The sequence below is a fragment of the Microcaecilia unicolor genome, chromosome 3 (genome assembly GCF_901765095.1).
Source record: "Microcaecilia unicolor chromosome 3, aMicUni1.1, whole genome shotgun sequence".
In the NCBI taxonomy this organism is placed as follows: domain Eukaryota; kingdom Metazoa; phylum Chordata; class Amphibia; order Gymnophiona; family Siphonopidae; genus Microcaecilia; species Microcaecilia unicolor.
In genome coordinates, this window is record NC_044033.1 from 462,599,441 (window position 1) to 462,617,435 (window position 17,995).

A 17,995-nucleotide genomic window follows, 5' to 3' on the forward strand; every position below is an offset into this window, starting at 1 on the left:
CTATACAGCCTAGCAACCTTCTAGCTACGGCCACCGCCTTGTTACACTGTTTCATCGCCTTCAGATCCTCAGATACTATCACCCCAAAATCCCTCTCCCCATCTGTACATATCAGACTCTCACTCCCTAACACATACATCTCCCGTGGATTTCTATTCCCTAAGTGCATCACTTTGCATTTCTTCGCATTGAATTTTAATTGCCAAACCTTAGACCATTCTTCTAGCTTCTGCAGATCCTTTTTCATGTTTTCCACTCCCTCCTGGGTGTCCACTCTGTTACAAATCTTAGTATCGTCCGCAAAAAGGCAAACTTTACCTTCTAACCCTTCAGCAATGTCACTCACAAATATACTGAACAGGATCGGCCCCAGCACCGATCCCTGAGGCACTCCACTGCTCACCTTTCCCTCAACCGATCGATTTCCATTTACCACCACCCTCTGGCATCTGTCCGTCAACCAGCTCCTAATCCAGTTCACCACGTCTGGTCCTATCTTCAGCCTGTCTAGTTTATTTAAGAGCCTCCTGTGGGGAACCGTGTCAAAAGCTTTGCTGAAATCTAAGTAGATTACGTCTACATCCATGATTCAATTCTCTGGTCACCCAGTCAAAGGTTAGACAAAAGATGCCTTCCTCCTTTGGGTCAATGAAGTAGACAGAGTATCTGCCTTGACCCTTTGCAGCCTGGGGAACTGGAACAATGGCCTGGAGAGCTAGTAAGGAATATATGGTGGCTTGAACCTTGACCGCCTTTGTTCCTTTTCAACAAGGAGACTGTAAGATCAGAGAAGCGAGAGAACTCCAATTTGTAACATTCTGTAAGAATATCCAGAACCACTGGTCTGATGTGATTTTAGTCCACTCCTTCTGCAACTTCTGAAAACATCATCTCACTGAAGAAAGAGAAGGGTGGACCAGTCTTGCATCATTGTGAAGCTCTGGAGGTATTGGGCACTCTAGCCGACAGTGAGGAGGACGTCCTATCCACACAAAAGGAAGATTGGTGTGCCTGAAAGCAGGACTTCTGACCATACTGATGATGACCAGGCCAGTACCATCTATCTCAAAATCGAGATCGAAAGCCCCCTGAAGATGAATGACCAGGGGCTTTTGGCTTATCTTCCAGCAGTACCACCATGGCTTAGTTTCCCTCAGTTCTTTCACCAAGTTACTGAGATCAACTCCAAACAGCCACTTGTCTTGAAAAGGCAGTTTAACTAGATGTGACTTTGATGCTGCATCTGCTGCCCAATGCCTCAACCAGAGTTGCCAACATACTGCGGGATGCAACCCGTAACATGTCATAAATAGCATCCGCCAAGTAGTCCATCCCCGCTTCCAGCTGGATATTATGGCGCCCCTCTTGAGCTACCGACTGCTGATACCACTTCATGCATGCTCTTGCCCCGAACGAGCTACACACTATCGCCTGAAGGCCCAACAAGGCCAAAAGCTTGTTCCAGCCAGCCTTCTAGCTTCCTATCCTATAGATCTTTTAGGGCAATGCCCCATTCCACTGGAAAGGCGATCTTACGTACCGCCATAACCAGGGAATCCACCCTGGGAAGCTGCAATTTATCTTTCTCCAAAACTAATGGGTAGAGGCAACCCATGGGTCTTCCCACTCTCAGCCCCGCGTCTGGTGAGACCCATTCTTCTGTATTGAGGTCCTGAATGTCTGGATGCATTGGAAAGGTTTTAGGAGGATCTCTAAGTCCCCTCATGATTGACGAAGATGTAACTCCTGATGCTGAAGCAGAAGGCTCCTCAATGGAAAGCAACGCCAGTGCCTCAGAAATAAGAGTACTGAGTTTCTCTTTATGAAACAAAATCAGTACTTTTGAATCATCCACCTCCCGAGGAGGAAGTTCTCCCTCCTCTAATGGCTCCTTCAACAATGGTTCCTCTGAATAGACCAAGGCCACATCAGATAAGCAGGGAGAAGCAGAGATAGTCTCATATGTCTCATATGTTCATTCCTGGAGATCTAAATGAGATCTCTTAGGAGCCGGAGCAGCACCGAGGCAAGAAACTGAAGCACCTTGCAGCAAATCTGACTGTTCCTGCTTCAGTAAATAGGCCTGGTATAAGAGCAATATAAACTCTGGAGAAAAGAAAAATCCCAATACAGCTGCTCTGTCAGGTCTTGAGGATGTAAAATGGCAACTGTGTTCAGTGCGTGATCAGACAGGGACTCCTCACTGTAGTCGGTCCCGACAAAATAGCGCCCGTTCCTGTGTTCTCCTGCATCAAACTGTGCATTGTCTCTGCTGGAGAGTCTAAAGACCCCAGCCATGTTCCTGGCATGCACACACTGCAACACTCTGATACCAGCTAACGTGTCCCACAGCAGGAACACCACTTAACTGCCTCCATGGGAGTTGCCATTCACCCTGATCGTCACCAGACTGAGGTAAGTCAGGATCCCTTCCCTGCACCAAGTAGGACTTGCAGCCGTCCAAGCAGTTTATGTTTTTGTTTATTACCAGATTTGATATCACCTTTCATAACAAAGCGATCTAAAATATAATATACATTTAGGAAAGGTATGCCATAATAACAACAGGAAAGAAGAGCCAAAAAAGTAGGATGTAGAAGAGGAGGGAAAAGCTAAAGATAAAACTACAGAAATAAAGTTTACAAACTGAAGGCTTAGATCAGCTACCATGATCCAATGCTGCCTGACAATTTCCTGAAGGCCAGATTAAAAAGGTAAATCTTAAGGGCAGCCCTACATTTCATAAGAGAAGGTTCAGCTCATATTGAAAGAGGGAGAGTGTTTCAAAGCAGGAGAGGCAGACAAAAGAAAGCGTTCTGTTGGGTCAATTCAAGTCTTGCTCAAAAAATCAATGGCATATATGAGTGGTGATCATGCAACGAACTGGTGTATAAGGAATGACAAGTAATTATAGATATAGAGGTGTACTTGTATGAATTACCTTATGGACCAAGGTTAGAATCTTAAATCATGCATGAAACTCAATAGGAAGCCAGTGATGACGAATTAACAATGGCATAATGTGGTCAAATCTTTCTGCTTGACAGAAAATCCTTATTGCTGTAGTCTGTATAATCAGAAGACATTTCAGGAGAGAATGACTAATACTTGCATAGATTTCACTGCAATATTCTAATCTGGAGGCCACTAGACCATAAAGTAAGGTCAGCCGGGAAGATTTATTGAGAAACGGTTATACTGAATGGACACAAGGCTAAGAAGCACTTTCCACATACGGCAACTACCTGATACTCAAATGAAAGTTGTTGGTCCAATAAGATTCCCAAATATATAAAATGATCAACTAGGAGGTTGTTACTGTATTAATATATGTTAGGTGAGGGGGTCTTCAATGACCAGAAATAATTAATTCACATGTTAAGGCAAACACGTTAACATATGTTTAATGCACATGAATACACTTTATTACAATGGGTAACTGAATGTACTTTATAATTTACGGGAACTAGATCTTGATTATTATATTAATTGTGAAGTCTGAAATCAGCATTTGTGCTATCTGCCCACTTAGGGGTCCTTTTACTAAGCTGTGTTAGATGCTAACATGCACCTAATGCAGCAAAAATAGCCTAACACAGGATGCGCTACAGCATCACGTTAGTTTTTTCATGTGCATTCGCTAACTGCGCAGTAAATATTTCATTGGAATTTTTTTTTAGGGGGCATGTCAGGAGCAGAGTGTGGGCATTCCTGTGCTAACCAGTTAGCACATCTAAGTTACCGCAAGCTAACTGGTTTGCACAAGGATAATATGGGAGCCCATACAGTCTATAAAGCAGGTGGCCATTAATAAAATAAATAGGAAATTGGGGAGGGGGGGTTATTGCCACGGTAAAAATGGCCTTAGCACGTGGGAATTACCCATATAAAGGCAACCTAAGGCCTTTTGTTACCGTAGCTTAGTAAAAGGAACCCTTAATAAATTCAGTGAGAATGCCTGTATGAGTAGTTTTCAAGTATATTGTGCAATTGCATCAGTAGATTTCATAGAAACATCTTAAACTTGATTCAAATGTTTCTATCAGAAATGTATGTTTCTAGCTTATAATTACTCTTCATTTCAGTTTCATTATGAACACATTCAAAATGCACTGTAGTAGAATCCAAGGTCTGTTTAATTATTACCTGATGTTCAGTTTGATAATGCTGCAACTCTGCCATGCTTTCCCCACTAACAAATGTGTCATGTTGACCAATAAGACGATTCTCTGTTTGTGTGAGCAGATCACAGATTTCCTGAAGCTTTTCCTTGTGTTCTTGCTGCTGTTCTGCTACATCCTAAGCCAGAATACAATTGCATGGTAAACTGAAAGGCACGCCTTTCCCAATAATACAGAATTGCTAAGCATCTAGACGAACCCTTTACAAAGTATGCTGTAAACATGATAACAGTGGAATGCAGCTAGAGCAAGGTGACAGCAGAAAAGTTCTGGAAAACAACCTGTCACCCATATGTAGATATGATAATCTAGACCTTGTTGAGATGGACTTATTTGAGAGAAGTCTGACCATGTATGTGTGTGTGTGACAGACCAAACAGGACCAACTGAAGCGAAAATCCAGTTTTCTTTGTCTCCTGAAACCTGTGATACATATTATTAATTCTGAAAAAGGATACCAAAAGAGAGGTTAGGTGTGACTTGGGTGTTAAAGCAGAAGGTATGCATTTGGTTACCTGAATGGAAAATGCTCGAATCACTGAAGACATATAAAAAAGATAACCAGTCTTTCAATTCATCAGTTATGAACAGTTTGTTCAATAATATTTCTAACCTTCCGTTTTTACCCTCTAATTGCTCTAAACAGAATTTTAATTTCTTCAATGAGCTACATGATTTAAGAAGTCTTCATCGTGCCAGCAAAAAATAAAAATAACTTAACCCTCTTGACTTGTACATGTCTGCTGTAAGCAAAGAAGTGAAGCTACATGGTCAATATTAATATAGGTGACTGCATATTGTCTTGCCAATGGTGAGGGGGTCTTCAATGACCAGAAATAATTAATTCACATTCCAGCTTTGAATCATTCTAAACCTTTTACATTTAAAACACTGCAGCCTTGACCCTCAGCCATCCAACTAATTTCTGATGTGACAATCTATGAAAGGAAATATAACAGAACCATTCTGCAACACACAAGAAGGACTCCACCAGTCATTATAACCTTCAAGTCACATGACACTTATGCAGAGGGATTAGTTAATGATGCAAATTTGTCGAGTAATACACTGTGCTCAGTTCTTCAACTGGCATAAGAACATAATAGCCATACTGGGTCAGACCAATGGTCCATCTAGCCCAGTATCCTGTTTCTAGAAGTGGCAAATCCAGGTCACAAGTACCTGGCAGAAACCCAATTAGTAACACCATTCCATGCTTACCAATCCCAGGGCAAGAAGTGGCTTCCCCCATGTCCATCTCTATAACAGAATATGGACTTTTCCTCCAGAGACTTGTCTAAACCTTTTTAAACCCAGATACTTTAACTGCCATCACCATGTCCTCTGACAACAAGTTCCAGAGCTTAACTATTTGAGTGAAAATTCGTCCTATTTGTTTTAAAAGTAATTCCATGCAATTTCATTGAATGTCCCCACGTCTTTGTACTTTTTGAATGAGTGAAAAATAGATTCACCTCCACCTGCTCCACACCACTCAGGATTTTATAGATCTCAATCATATCCCCCCTCAGTCGAGCCCTAATCTCTTTAGCCTTTCCTCATATGGAAGCAGTTACAACCCATCAATCATTTTGGTCATTCTTTTTAAAATCTTTTCTAATTCTGCTATATCTTTTTTTAGATACGGCGACCAGAATTGAACACAATAGTCAAGGTGAGGTCGCACCATGGAGCAATACAGAGGCATTATAATATTTCTGGTCTTATTTCGCATCCCTTTCCTAATAATTCCTAGCATCCTGTTTGCTAATTTTGACTGCTGCTGCACACTGGGCAGAAGATTCGGCATGTTTCAGGCCTTTTTCATGAGTGCTGACTCCTAAAGTGGACCCTAGCATCAGATAACTATGATTCGGATTATTCTTCCCAATGTGCATTAATTTGCATTTGTTCACATTAAATTTCATCTGCCATTTGGATGCCCAGTCTTACAACTTCCTAAAGTGTTCCTGCAATTTTTCACAACCCACATGCGTTTTGACAACTTTGAATAGGTTTGTGTTATCTGCAAATTTAATCACCTCATTTGTTGTTCCAATTTTCATATCATTTATAAATTTGTTAAATAGTACCAGTCCCAATACAGATCCTTGCATCACTCCACTATTCATCCTCCTCCATTGAGAAAAAAGGCCATTTAACACTACCCTCCAATAACCAATTCTTAATCTACAGAAGGACACTGCTTCCTATCCCATGACAGCAAAGCAAATTAATATCTACTCAGAGATAATTTTTTATTATATAGCATGAAATGTTACTACTATTTGGGTTTTTGCCAGGTACTTGTGGCCTGGATTGGCCACTGCTGGAAGCAGGATACTGGGTTAGATGGACCATTGGTCTGACCTAGTATGGCCATTCTTACATTCTTAATAGTACAGATATTAGCTTTGAAAACTGCAAATCCTCACTAGTGTGCCAAAGAAGTACTAAGTTTATACAGAACGGCAAACCTTAAGGTCACCAAGATTTTGTGCTGCCCATAAAGAGGCCTTTAATGATTCCAGTTGGGATGATATCTTCTCCTGATTTGCTTGGAAAGCCTTCTGTGTGCTATTTAAGAGCCGGAGCAGCTGTTTGCTTTTCTTAGGAGACAGATCCTGGGCATGTTCCGAAATGAAGAACTGAATGTCAAGTGCTGTGGTCTCAAGCTGTATTTTTCTCTCTCGTAGTTCCTTTTCTTTGAACTGTTGGTAGGATGTTGAAGAATTATTGTTGGTAAACAACAGCATCACTTGGACAACATAGTATAAGAAGAAAGGGTCTTACTTATGAATTATATAATAAAAATTCCTTAACCTGTATTTCTACCAACTTAAATATCACGATTTTCCAGTCTCGAGACATGGCATGGTATCATGTTGAGGGCACAACCTAAACAAAGCTGGGTGGCCAGTACCCTGCCCTCACTCAAAATGGCAGCCTGACACCTGATCTTAAACCAGTTCCTATAGCATTGTGTTCACCAGATGTCAGATTGCCACAGTGGCCAATTAGGACTGATTTAACCAGGGGAAGGGCATCCCATATAATGACAGACTATGGGGCCCTTTTACTAAGCCGCGTAGGCACCTATGCACGCCCAACGCGTACCAAATTGCAGTTACCGCCCAGTTACCGCGTGGCCCTTGCGGTAATTTCAATTTTGGTGGGCGTCTGAAAAATATTTTTTATTTTCTGACGTGCGGCAGCAACAGGTGTCAACTGGAATTTGACGTGTGTAGACCATTACCGCCAGGTCAATGGCTTACGGTAAGGTCTCAGACCCAAAATGGACACGCGGCAATTTTCATTTTGCCGCACGTCCATTTTCGGCAAAAACTTTAAAAAGGTATTTTTTGTAGGTGCACTAAAAAATAATTCTGTGCGCGCCCAAAACACATGTCTACACTACCGGCCATTTTTCAGCGCACCTTAGTAAAAGAACCCCTATAAGAGCTAAATGTAGGTGTACTTGATCAGTTTTACCAATCCTGGGCTATGACTCTTTCGCTCAGTAAATACACCAGTAAATACAAGCATAATACACCAACCGGTAAAAACCTTTAATGCTAGATAATTAATGTAGGGGGCAATAATATCAAAATGATCTGGAAAACACCCAGCTACTAAAATGTTTAATATAAAACAATGAAATTTAAGACCATCAGAAGATAATAACTGAATCATCATATGGACAAGCACTCCTAAGGTGACTGCAGCACCCAGCTTCCTAATCGGTCTGCTTTTATGAAAACGTTTTATAAAGTGGCCGGCGGTATCCAAAATAACATGCAATTAGATGAAAACCTTCTCCTATTAAATCATTATAATGACAACAACTTATCTGTAGCATTTCTGTAGGTGAATGTACTAATATGGAATGAAAACTATGTAACAATGATTCTCCAAGGACAAGCAGGCCATATTCTCACATGTGGATGATGTAATCCACGTCGCCCAGTGCAGAGCATTAAAAAGCTAATATTGCTTTCACCGCATGCGCACTTGTGAGTGCCTTCCCGCCCGCCGCAAGAGTACAAGACCAGCAGTCTCTTCTCATCCACTGTGAGGAGAGGATGCGATATACGCAACTCCTCAAACTGTCTGGTGCATAAGTACATTTTTGAGCGGTTTGTGCGGAGCATTAAAAAGCTAATATGCTTTCAGAGCACCATGCACATGTGAGTGCCTTCCCACCCACCGCAACAGCACAGGACCAGCAGTCTCTTCTCATCCACTATGAGGAGAGGGTGCGCTATGCTTAAGTACTTTTGCGAGCGGTTTGTGCCTTCCCTAGGAGATTTTTTTTCTCCTATTTTTTCCTTTTTATTGTTCTTTTTTCACCTTCCCTTATTGTGTTAGAAAACTTAAAAGTGGGGAAAAAATACCTTATTTTTTTCGTGCTCTTTAGGCCCTCTTAGTCCTGAGCTCCAGTCGGGACTCATCCTTGGTATTTTTTCAGGATCAGGTGCATTGGTTCACATGGCTACTAGGCCTGTCTCAGACACTGGAAGTGGGCGTGCATCGAACGGTCTCCACTTGCCTCGATGCCAACTGTTGTGCAAGGCCTCTAGGACCAGTCAGTATTGGACCTCATCCCAAGGTGATGTGAGGATTCAACATCGTCCTCTTTGGCACAGAAGAGCATTAATGACCGGCATTGGGTGAAGGCCAAGAAGCACTGGCATCAGTCCCTCTCAATGCATGGTGCTAAGAGCTTCAGGGCATTGAGGGAACCCCCAGTCCCTCAGAAGTGTCGGCGCCGGGAGGACCAAATCCCTTCCATATGAGAGGTGCCGATGCACAGGTCTGAATGCAGCCAGGACATGGCACCCATTTCTATCCCGGCAGTTCAGCAGCCTGTCTCTGACCCAATGCCCCAGCCTTTCCAGTTGGCCTGAGCACATCTGGCTCATGCTCCATGAGCACTTGTCAAGACTCTTACAACAGAGTGCATCGTCATCTAGGGTGCTTACGTCTGCTATGCCTCTTGCTACTGCCCCGCCAGGCCCTCAGCCTGCGATGAGGTCTCTTACACCAGCACCGGTGCAGACAGCTGCCCGTGCAGGCACCCCCTCGATACTGGAGGAAGAAGCTTCACCGGAGTTGAGGGTCAAGCCGACACCTCAACGTCCATCTTGAGGACATAGTTCCTCCATATCAAGGCAGGCTCAGTCTTGGCCCTCCCATGAGAAGATCTTTGCCAACACTGATGAGGAGCACTCATGACAGTCTGATGAGGATCCATGGTACTTCTCGGAGGAGGAATCCTATGGTATCCCATCTGACTCCTCCCCTCCTGAGGAAAGAAGAAAATCTCTACCTTAGAGCCTTTCCTTTCCATCATTTGAAGGTTGACCACCCAGCACAAGGATTCTGAGAAGACCTGGGAAGAATGACTCTCTGATCTCATCTAGAGCAGGGTGAACTCTGAAGCTGTCCTTATGGAGAATGCAAAACTCCCAAACCTAAGGAAAGGTGAATGGAGCCAAAGCCATGCCGAAAGGCAGAGCCTGGAACTGAACATGAGGGCCCAGAACGGCTTAATAGAGAATCCGCAGATGAGGGTGCCAAAAAAGAAACAGTAGAAACGCTTCCTAGAGGAGAACTGCAGGGAAGAATGCTAAATTGAAATAACTCTGAATATAGCTAGCTGTCCAATACAAAGAAAAAGTGCAAAAGTGCAATAAAAGCCTTAGAGACACTGCAACATACAGCTAGCTAGATTAGATTGTAAGCTCTTTGAGCAGGGACTGTCTTTCTTCTATGTTTGTGCAGCGCTGCGTACGCCTTGTAGCGCTATAGAAATGCTAAATAGTAGTAGTAGTAGGTGCCGCTGATACAGTGGAAGCTGGAACTGATATGCAATAGTTTGACCAGTGTCAGAGTGCAATACTAGAAGAGCAGAGCTGCTGTGGGAAACCAACACAACTAAACTTGGCACTATAGTATAGTGTTAGATGTCCCAGCTATGCAAAGAACTGCTTGCCAGGGCAAGCAATATGGAAGAGTGAAGAAAATATGCCCCATATGAAAAGAAGCCGAGGACCACAGCTTCTAAAAATGATGCACACACCAGTCTTAAACCTGAGACCTTCAGGTTGAAAGCCAGCCATCTTCCAGAAAAAAACTATGTACTGAAACTACTGCACCTGGAAATAATGCCCCCATGACAGCACTGAAGTTCCATAGTTACCATGGAGACCAGAGCACTAGCCCCAGAAAATAACAATATGTTCCAGAAATGTGGAGCCAAAGACACTAAGCCTAGAAACTTCCTTATAAAGGTGCAGAAAAAAAGAAAACCTACAGCACCTGGTATTCCCAGGCAGTCTCCCATCCAAGTAGAAACCAGCCAGGCCCAACCCTGCTGAGCTTCCAAGATCAGAGATCAGGCACACTCAAGGTGATGTGCTCACAGGCAATACCTGTACTGCCAGGATATAAAGAGTTTCACAAAGGAAGTGAGGGAAAGTTTAAGCAATTGCCCTCAAAGAAAAAAATGAGGGGACAGAAAAGTCTGTAAATAAAAATACTAAATAAGCCCTTTCAGAGGCCCAACACACAAGAAGCCCTGCTCTGATGTTGTTCACTGTTTCCCACACCAGGAACAGCCTTTAGCCAATGCAGGAACTATAAGAAAATGTTAGCTCACCACAGACAATGAGGTCTATTGCCCTCAAAGCACCCACTTGGGCAAACATGGCTTTCCAGCGCAGGTGATTCTTGCTGCCTCTGTGCACAAAGGGACCGCTCTGAAAAGACTCTCTCCGAACAGAGGAAGACAAGGGAGCAATGGGCCCTACTGCTGAGCTGGAGAGTAAACATCCCCTCTTCGGGGCAGGGTCCATCAGTGGAGACTAAGTAATAAATCTCAAAAGGCTGAACAAAAAAGGTACTGTCAGTTCCCCTACCAGACTTCTGAAACAGATAGGCAAATGGAGCAACTGAATGAACTCGGGGGGGAAGGTCAGAAGCCCCCTGCCCCAGAGAATCCTCCAGAGCGGCTGACGTGCATCCCAAAAAAAAACAATGCACACTGCAGAAGAACCATCAGGCTACAGTCCAAACAACAGCCCAAACTCTGTTGAGGAAGGCACCCAGGCCACCAGGTATGCCCCTAAAGTTGGCACAGGGCCCAAACACCCCCTAAGCTCAACTGACCAAAAGGCCCAGGACCAGGCCCAAGAGACGAATCCAGGAGCTGCAGAGACACCGTCTACCACCTGCTAAAGATAGAGATATACTGAAGTGAAGGAGGAGCTGACCGTGTAGTATCACTGCCTTCAGCTTTGTAGTCTCTATCTCCACCTGCTGGTAGATGGCCACCACCAGTTCCTGGATTCATCTGCTGCATACACTAAGGAATGGAGTGTTTTCCGACCCTCATCATGCAGAACGAGGGGTCACTTCTACATCCCAATCTGCAGTCTCTAGTTCTCACAGCTTGGATGTTGAGAGCCTAGAATTTGCTTTTTTGGGTCTTTCAGAGGGTGTCTCCAGGGTCTTGCTGGCTTCCAGAAAAGATTCCACTAAGAGATGTTAATCTTTGGTTTGCAGTCTGATGTGAGGGCAAGGCCATAGATCCCCCCTTTTTGCCCTACACAGACTCTGAATGATTATCTTCTACATCTCTCTGAGTCTGGTCTCAAGAACAACTCTGTAAGGGTTCACCTTAGCACAATTAGTGCTTATCATCATAGTATAGAGGGTAGACCTATATCTGGACAACATCTAGTTGGTTTGCTTTTAACAAAGCCCCCTGTCAAGCCTCTGCTTATGTCATGGGAGCTGAACATTGTCCTCACCCAGCTGATGAAAGCTCCTTTTGAGCCACTTGATTCCAGTCATCTGAAGTACTTGACCTGGAAGGTCTTTGATGGCTGTTACTTCAGCTTGAAGGGTCAGTGAGTTTCAGGCCCTAGTGGCAGATCCACCTTACACTAAGTTTTATTACAATAGAGTAGTTCTCTGCATGCACCCATAAGTTCCTGTCTAGGATGGTGTCGGAGTTCCATCTGAACCAGTCAATTGTCCTTACAACACTTTTTCCCAGACCTCAGGCCCATCCTGGCGAAAGCGCACTGCACACCTTGAACAGCAAGTGAGCACTGCCCTTTTACTTGGAGCAGACTAGGCCCTACAGACAGTCCACCCAGCTTATTTCTTTTGATCCCAACAGGATGGGGTCACCATCGGGAAATACACTATTTCCAATTGGCTGATAGATTGCATTTCATTCATTTATATCCAGGCTGGGCTAAATGTTAGAGCCATGGTGACATCAGTAGCCCACTTGAGGTCATCCTCCATTGAAGAAATATGCAAGGCTGCAACATGGTCTTCAGTCCATACATTCACATCTCATAACTGCCTTGAGCAGGATACCCGATGCGATAGTCGGTTTGGACAGACAATGTTGCAGAATTTGTTTGGGGTCTAGAATTCAACTCCACCCCCCTAGGCCCATTTTGTTCTGTTCCAGGCTGCATTCACACAGTTGATTCCGTGCTATAGTATAGTACTGCTCATCTCATGCTCCCCTAGCAGGCAGGAAGGCACTAGCACATGTTTGGTGGGGACGCTGTGCATGCTATTAAAGCAATGTTAACTTTTAATGCTCCACACCAGGCGACGTGGATGACAGCACCTATATATGGAAATGAATGGCCTGCTGTCCTTCGAGAATACCTGCTATAGGTAAGTATCTTCACTGTTTAGGAACCAATTCCCCTGACACAGAAACTGAAACATGAATTCATGTAGGTAGAATGTCCCTGATAAATGAGATAAACTGTTCTCATTATACATTTATATGAAGAAAATATAATGGGCAAATGGAAATATTAAAGGGAATGGGACTTGATATACCGCCTTTCTGTGGTTTTTGCAACTACATTCAAAGCGGTTTACATAGTATATACACAGGCACTTATTTGTACCTGGGGCAATGGAGAGTTAAGTGACTTGCCCAAAGTCACAAGGAGCTGGATTTCAGGAAGCAAGGGACTTTAAAATTACACTATTTGCAGATTATGTAAAATTTACTGTTAGGCATCCCCATTTAACACTGCCTGTCCTCATGGGAAAGATTAAGCGATACAGTGAGGTGTCTGTTTATAAAATAAATTGGGAAAACTTTGAAGCCTAACAGGTGGCTCTAGATGTAGAATATCTGCAACTGCTGAAACTCCAGTTCAAATTTAAGTAAGCTAAAATGTCTAGCAAATATCTGAGGATCCAATTAGCAGTGAACTGGAGACAATTATGGAGAGTTAATTATGGAGAGTTAATTAAAAGGGATATTGGGTATGTTTAGACCACTGGGATAAATGAGGCTATATGTTGGTTTGGACAACCTGAAGCGTGCAAAATGAATGTCCTGCACTGATAATTATGGTGTATGATCTTTATCTGACTTCATTTTTCTAGGTTTCTAAGGGCTTGCTCCCTAGAGATAGATGATCAATGCATAATCTCTTCTACATTTAGGGCCCTGTTTACTAAAGTGTACTAGCGTTTTTAGTGCACGCTACAATTAGAGTGCACTAAACACTAGACACCTATATATTCTTATGGGCACACCTATAGCATGACTTAATAAACAGGGTCCTTAGAGCTGCTAACACAAAGTTAAGATAAAAGTTTACATTAAAATGGTTTCTTTTCCTAAGAAACAGCCAGGCACATGAAAGGTGACGCTTTTTTTTTTTTTTTTTTTTGCTATATATTGTACTAGAAGAATTTTCAAGAAAGGGCAGACTAGATGTGTCTAATAAGTCTCTCTCTTTTTTTTTTTATGCAATTTACAAATATCAACCAAGTATATACTTGTACAGTAAAGTGATAAAAATAAGACAATAATAAACAAAAGGAAAAAATCAAACATCGATAATCTAAATAAAAAGAAGTATCACTCGTCCACAAATACTGATCTAAGACTGCGGAAAAGAGAGGATCTAATAAAAAAGAAAACTTGTCAGGAAAAAGTGTCTAATAGTTCTCATCTGCTATCATATTCTACTTTCTACATTTCTTTGATACCTACTTTAAGTGCCTGAAACCTTTTCCTCATTGTTTCTATATCGCTGCCATCCACAGTGAAGTCTTGGATGGTATCATCATTCTCCATAATCCAATCCAAAAGCTTATGAAGCTTGTCTAGAAGTTCTTGATGTAATACTGCTAGTTTAGACTAATTAAAAAACACAAGTTAAGTATTTTAATCCAGAGTGAAAAGTCTAACTAACTTCTTTCAGTAAATGAACTCAGAGCAACTAAAAATCAAATTGTAAGCAAATTTTATCTAGACGCCATTATATCTTGCTTCAATGCTCCAACCTTATACTCCTAGATGTGGTTTAAAGTCCTCTCAGGCTAACTTCCTGGCTTCCCACCTGCCTTCCATGATATAAAGGTGCTAATTTTCAAAGCACATAGACATCTCATACTCGCCAAAAGCCACCCGTCTGCTGAAAACATCTAAATTGCAAATTTTTGAAATGCAAAATTAGCACGTTTTTCACTGCAGTTTGTCCACATAGTAAGGGGGCATGTTGGAGGCATATTCTGGCTGGGACTAGGGCAGGCCCAAAACCTGAACATCTTTCAGTGATAATGGAACAGTAAGACACATCCAAAGCAAAAGGAAGGACATTTTTATTTAGACCTGTTTCGATCACACATTTAAAGGTACAAAAAGTTGCTCTCACTGACCAGCTGACCACTGGAGGGATAAAGGCTTGATACCTCCTTAATCCCCCAGTGGATGTTGTCGCTCTCCCACCCCCATAAGAAGTGAAACTGAAAGGGGATTCCAGGTGGTATGACAGCTTCATTATGGGCATAACCAACAGAGCAGCAAGCAGCTGCCAGGCATAGCCTAGTGGTCAGTGCAGTGGAACAAGGGGATCCAGGTCTAAATCCCACTCTACCTAGCATGTTTTGGTGGAAATCTTGAGTCCTTCAAAACCAACCACCAAATTACCTATTGTACCTAAATTTAAGAGACAACTGCAGGATGGAAGGTGATTGTAATGGTGTACAGTTAGATACAGTAGATTTTATTCTGTTCCTGGAGGGCTCACAAAACAAAGGAGTTATGGTGGGAATTGTGCCTGGGTGCCATTGTTTATAGTTCACTGCACTGACCATTAGGCTGCCCCTATGATCTGCAGGGATGTCTGTGTGGCCATTTCTCTCAAAATGATGCCAGTCAGACATTCTTGTGTCTGGTTTTATGGAGTTTATAAGTTGGATGTTTCAGTTTGGAAAATGAATCCTCTTTTTACACGTCTTCTGTGCAAAAACATCCATCTTTGAGCCATTCTTGAAAAGGAAACCCAGACGTTTTTCCTATTCAAAAATGGCTCTAAGGTGGACTGTTTCAGGGACATAATGAGCAAAACATCCTAATTCAGACTTGGACTACTAATCGAAAATGCCCTATATGAGAATCTGACAATTCATGCTTGGAACTCTCTCCCAAAGTTTTGGAACTCTCTCCCAAAGAACCTACATTTTGAAGTTGTCCTCACGAACATGGTTCTACCAGTTAACATTCTCTTCTGTTGAAATAACCTATCCAGAACCTCTTTATTTTGTTTTTTTGTTTTCTTATTCTTCCTCCTTCTTCTCCAGCCCTTCTATTGTACCACACTGCTTTTCCTTGTTTTTCCTTTCTCTACTCCTATGTCTTGTTTTTGACCTTTCATTTCCTCCTCATCTCCTTTTCCCATGTTTTTTCCTAGTAAGTTATTATACTTTTTAATAATTAACCACTTGCTATACCTTTTGGCTTTAAAGCTGGTATATCAGTATATATCAAGTACTTGCAAAATAAAATAAATAAATACAAATAAATTACTGGTGACATCCTTATTATTTTGATAATAACGAGGCTATTACTGAAATGATTTGTCCAGATAACTTCAGGAGTAGCTCTGAGAAATTTTGGATTATAAAAAATCTCTCTCCCTTCATCCCTTCCCACTATCAACTAACTGGACAAAAACAGGCATCGATTTGGGCATTCTAGGGGTGCCATTTTGGTTTAGTAGCATACCACTAAAATGTAAGTACTATCCAGATAAACTTAACTGCCCCCCCCCTTGTTGCTTTCCCTTCCTTTTTTTCCCCCACTTGTTGCAACTGTAATTCTTCCCACTGTACCTCGTCCCCTCTCGTGGAAGTTTTCTCTGTGTTATTGTCCTCATGTCAACTGTTGTGTTATTCTCAGTTCATGTTTCCCTCCCCAATATTTTGCTGAAGGTTTTCAATGACTTAGACTGTTCATATAGGCAGTATATCAAATAAATTGAACCTGAACTGGATAATTCTGGTTGTTGACAGGAGCTATCTTAAAGTTAACTACATAGATGACTTTAGCTGAATATGTTCAGCAGCACTTCAATCAGATAAATACTGCTGAAGATACAGGGGAAAGTTAACCGCAGAAACACATCTACTGAACCACAATCTGTGTTACTGAATACCATCTCAAAGAGTGTAAATTGAAAGTAATTTATTATTTATTTATTTGCTGCATTTGTATCCCACATTTTCCCACCTATTTGCAGGCTCAATGTGGCTTACATTATGTCGCATTGGCTTATTGTTAAAATTAATATGCGAAGAATATCAGGTAAATTAGGCTGTTCACCAGGACTTAAGAAGAACAGCTTACAACGTACACACTTACCATTTCAGAGTCTATAGCAAGGACTATTTGTTTTGCTCGCTTTGAAGACATTTCACAAACCATACAAAACGTGTTTTGCAAACTTTCATGGCTTAGTTGCAGGTCCTTCAGATTTTCCATAGGAACATCATTGTGTGCACCTTTCAAAAACTCTTCCGCCATCTTCATGTCTTTCCTTAGAATAACTGAAAATGCTGCTAACCCTGATTCAAATGACTGTAAAGAAAATATTTTCATAATAGAGAAAAATAGAAAAAAAACGCAGATTCATTATTCTGTGAAACTGTGCACTGAATCTGAAATTTCTCTTAAACACAGCTCCCATATTCTTATCAGCTCGAGGGAAAATTACGAAACAAGAGTTGGAAACTTTCTGAAATTCTGTAGCAATTCTGTTATATTTGCATAAATTAGCATTTGCCACCTAGTAAACTGTATTTTGTAGTTGTCTGCTGCCACATCTTGTTTGCTCTGTTAATTTATTTGGTTCTGTTTTGGAGAGGCAGGGGAAGAGAACTTTAATGATCAGTGTTAGGATGGAAGACAGAGGAAAGGGAATAGGGAAGAAAGGGTACAAGGAAAAAGGGATCCCTGAGGAGAAAGATGGATAAGGAATTTCAGGGTGAAGGAAAACAATAAAGGGTATGGAAAGGAAAATGGGAATGGAAAAGAGGAGGGAATAAGGAAATAGTCAAAGAAACTGCAAGCAGAAGATAGAGAGGCAAGAGGAAACAGAAGAGGAAAGGAAAGGAAAATCAGGAACAGGAGAGATGGGATTCTGGGAAAGGGAAGGAGAATCTATTCCCATACCCCTCCCCCTGACTTAAATCCCTTCTCTTACTCACACACCTTGAATCTCATCACTAACTCCCAACACCCATAAATTATATTAAAACATTGTACATTAATGTGCAAATGTTTAGGCACCCCTAGTCAAATGTTTCAATGAATCCCTAAGACTAAGGAGTGGGTTGAGAACTAGGAAAACTAGGGTTCAAATCCAATGGCCAATACTTGTGGCCTTAGGCAAATCACTGAGGAACCCTTTTACTAACATACATTAATCAGTTAATGTGTGAATTAGTGTACTCTGTTAGCACACATAACT

The 17,995-nt window shown here is 42.0% G+C and overlaps 1 protein-coding gene across 2 annotated transcripts in view; it reads right to left on the bottom strand.

Moving 5' to 3' along the window:
* Window positions 1-17,995, bottom strand: part of DST (dystonin) — a 509,263-nt gene that overhangs the window by 356,278 nt on the left and 134,990 nt on the right. Inside the window, exons 28-31 of one of the 2 annotated variants that reach the window (XM_030198985.1) lie at window positions 16,888-17,103; window positions 14,236-14,382; window positions 6,659-6,892; window positions 4,147-4,299 (exon numbers count right to left, since the gene is read on the bottom strand). In XM_030198985.1, coding sequence (XP_030054845.1) covers window positions 4,147-4,299; window positions 6,659-6,892; window positions 14,236-14,382; window positions 16,888-17,103 — 750 coding nt within the window. The remainder of the gene's footprint in view (window positions 1-4,146; window positions 4,300-6,658; window positions 6,893-14,235; window positions 14,383-16,887; window positions 17,104-17,995) is intronic. The other variant, XM_030198986.1, reaches the window with a different exon arrangement.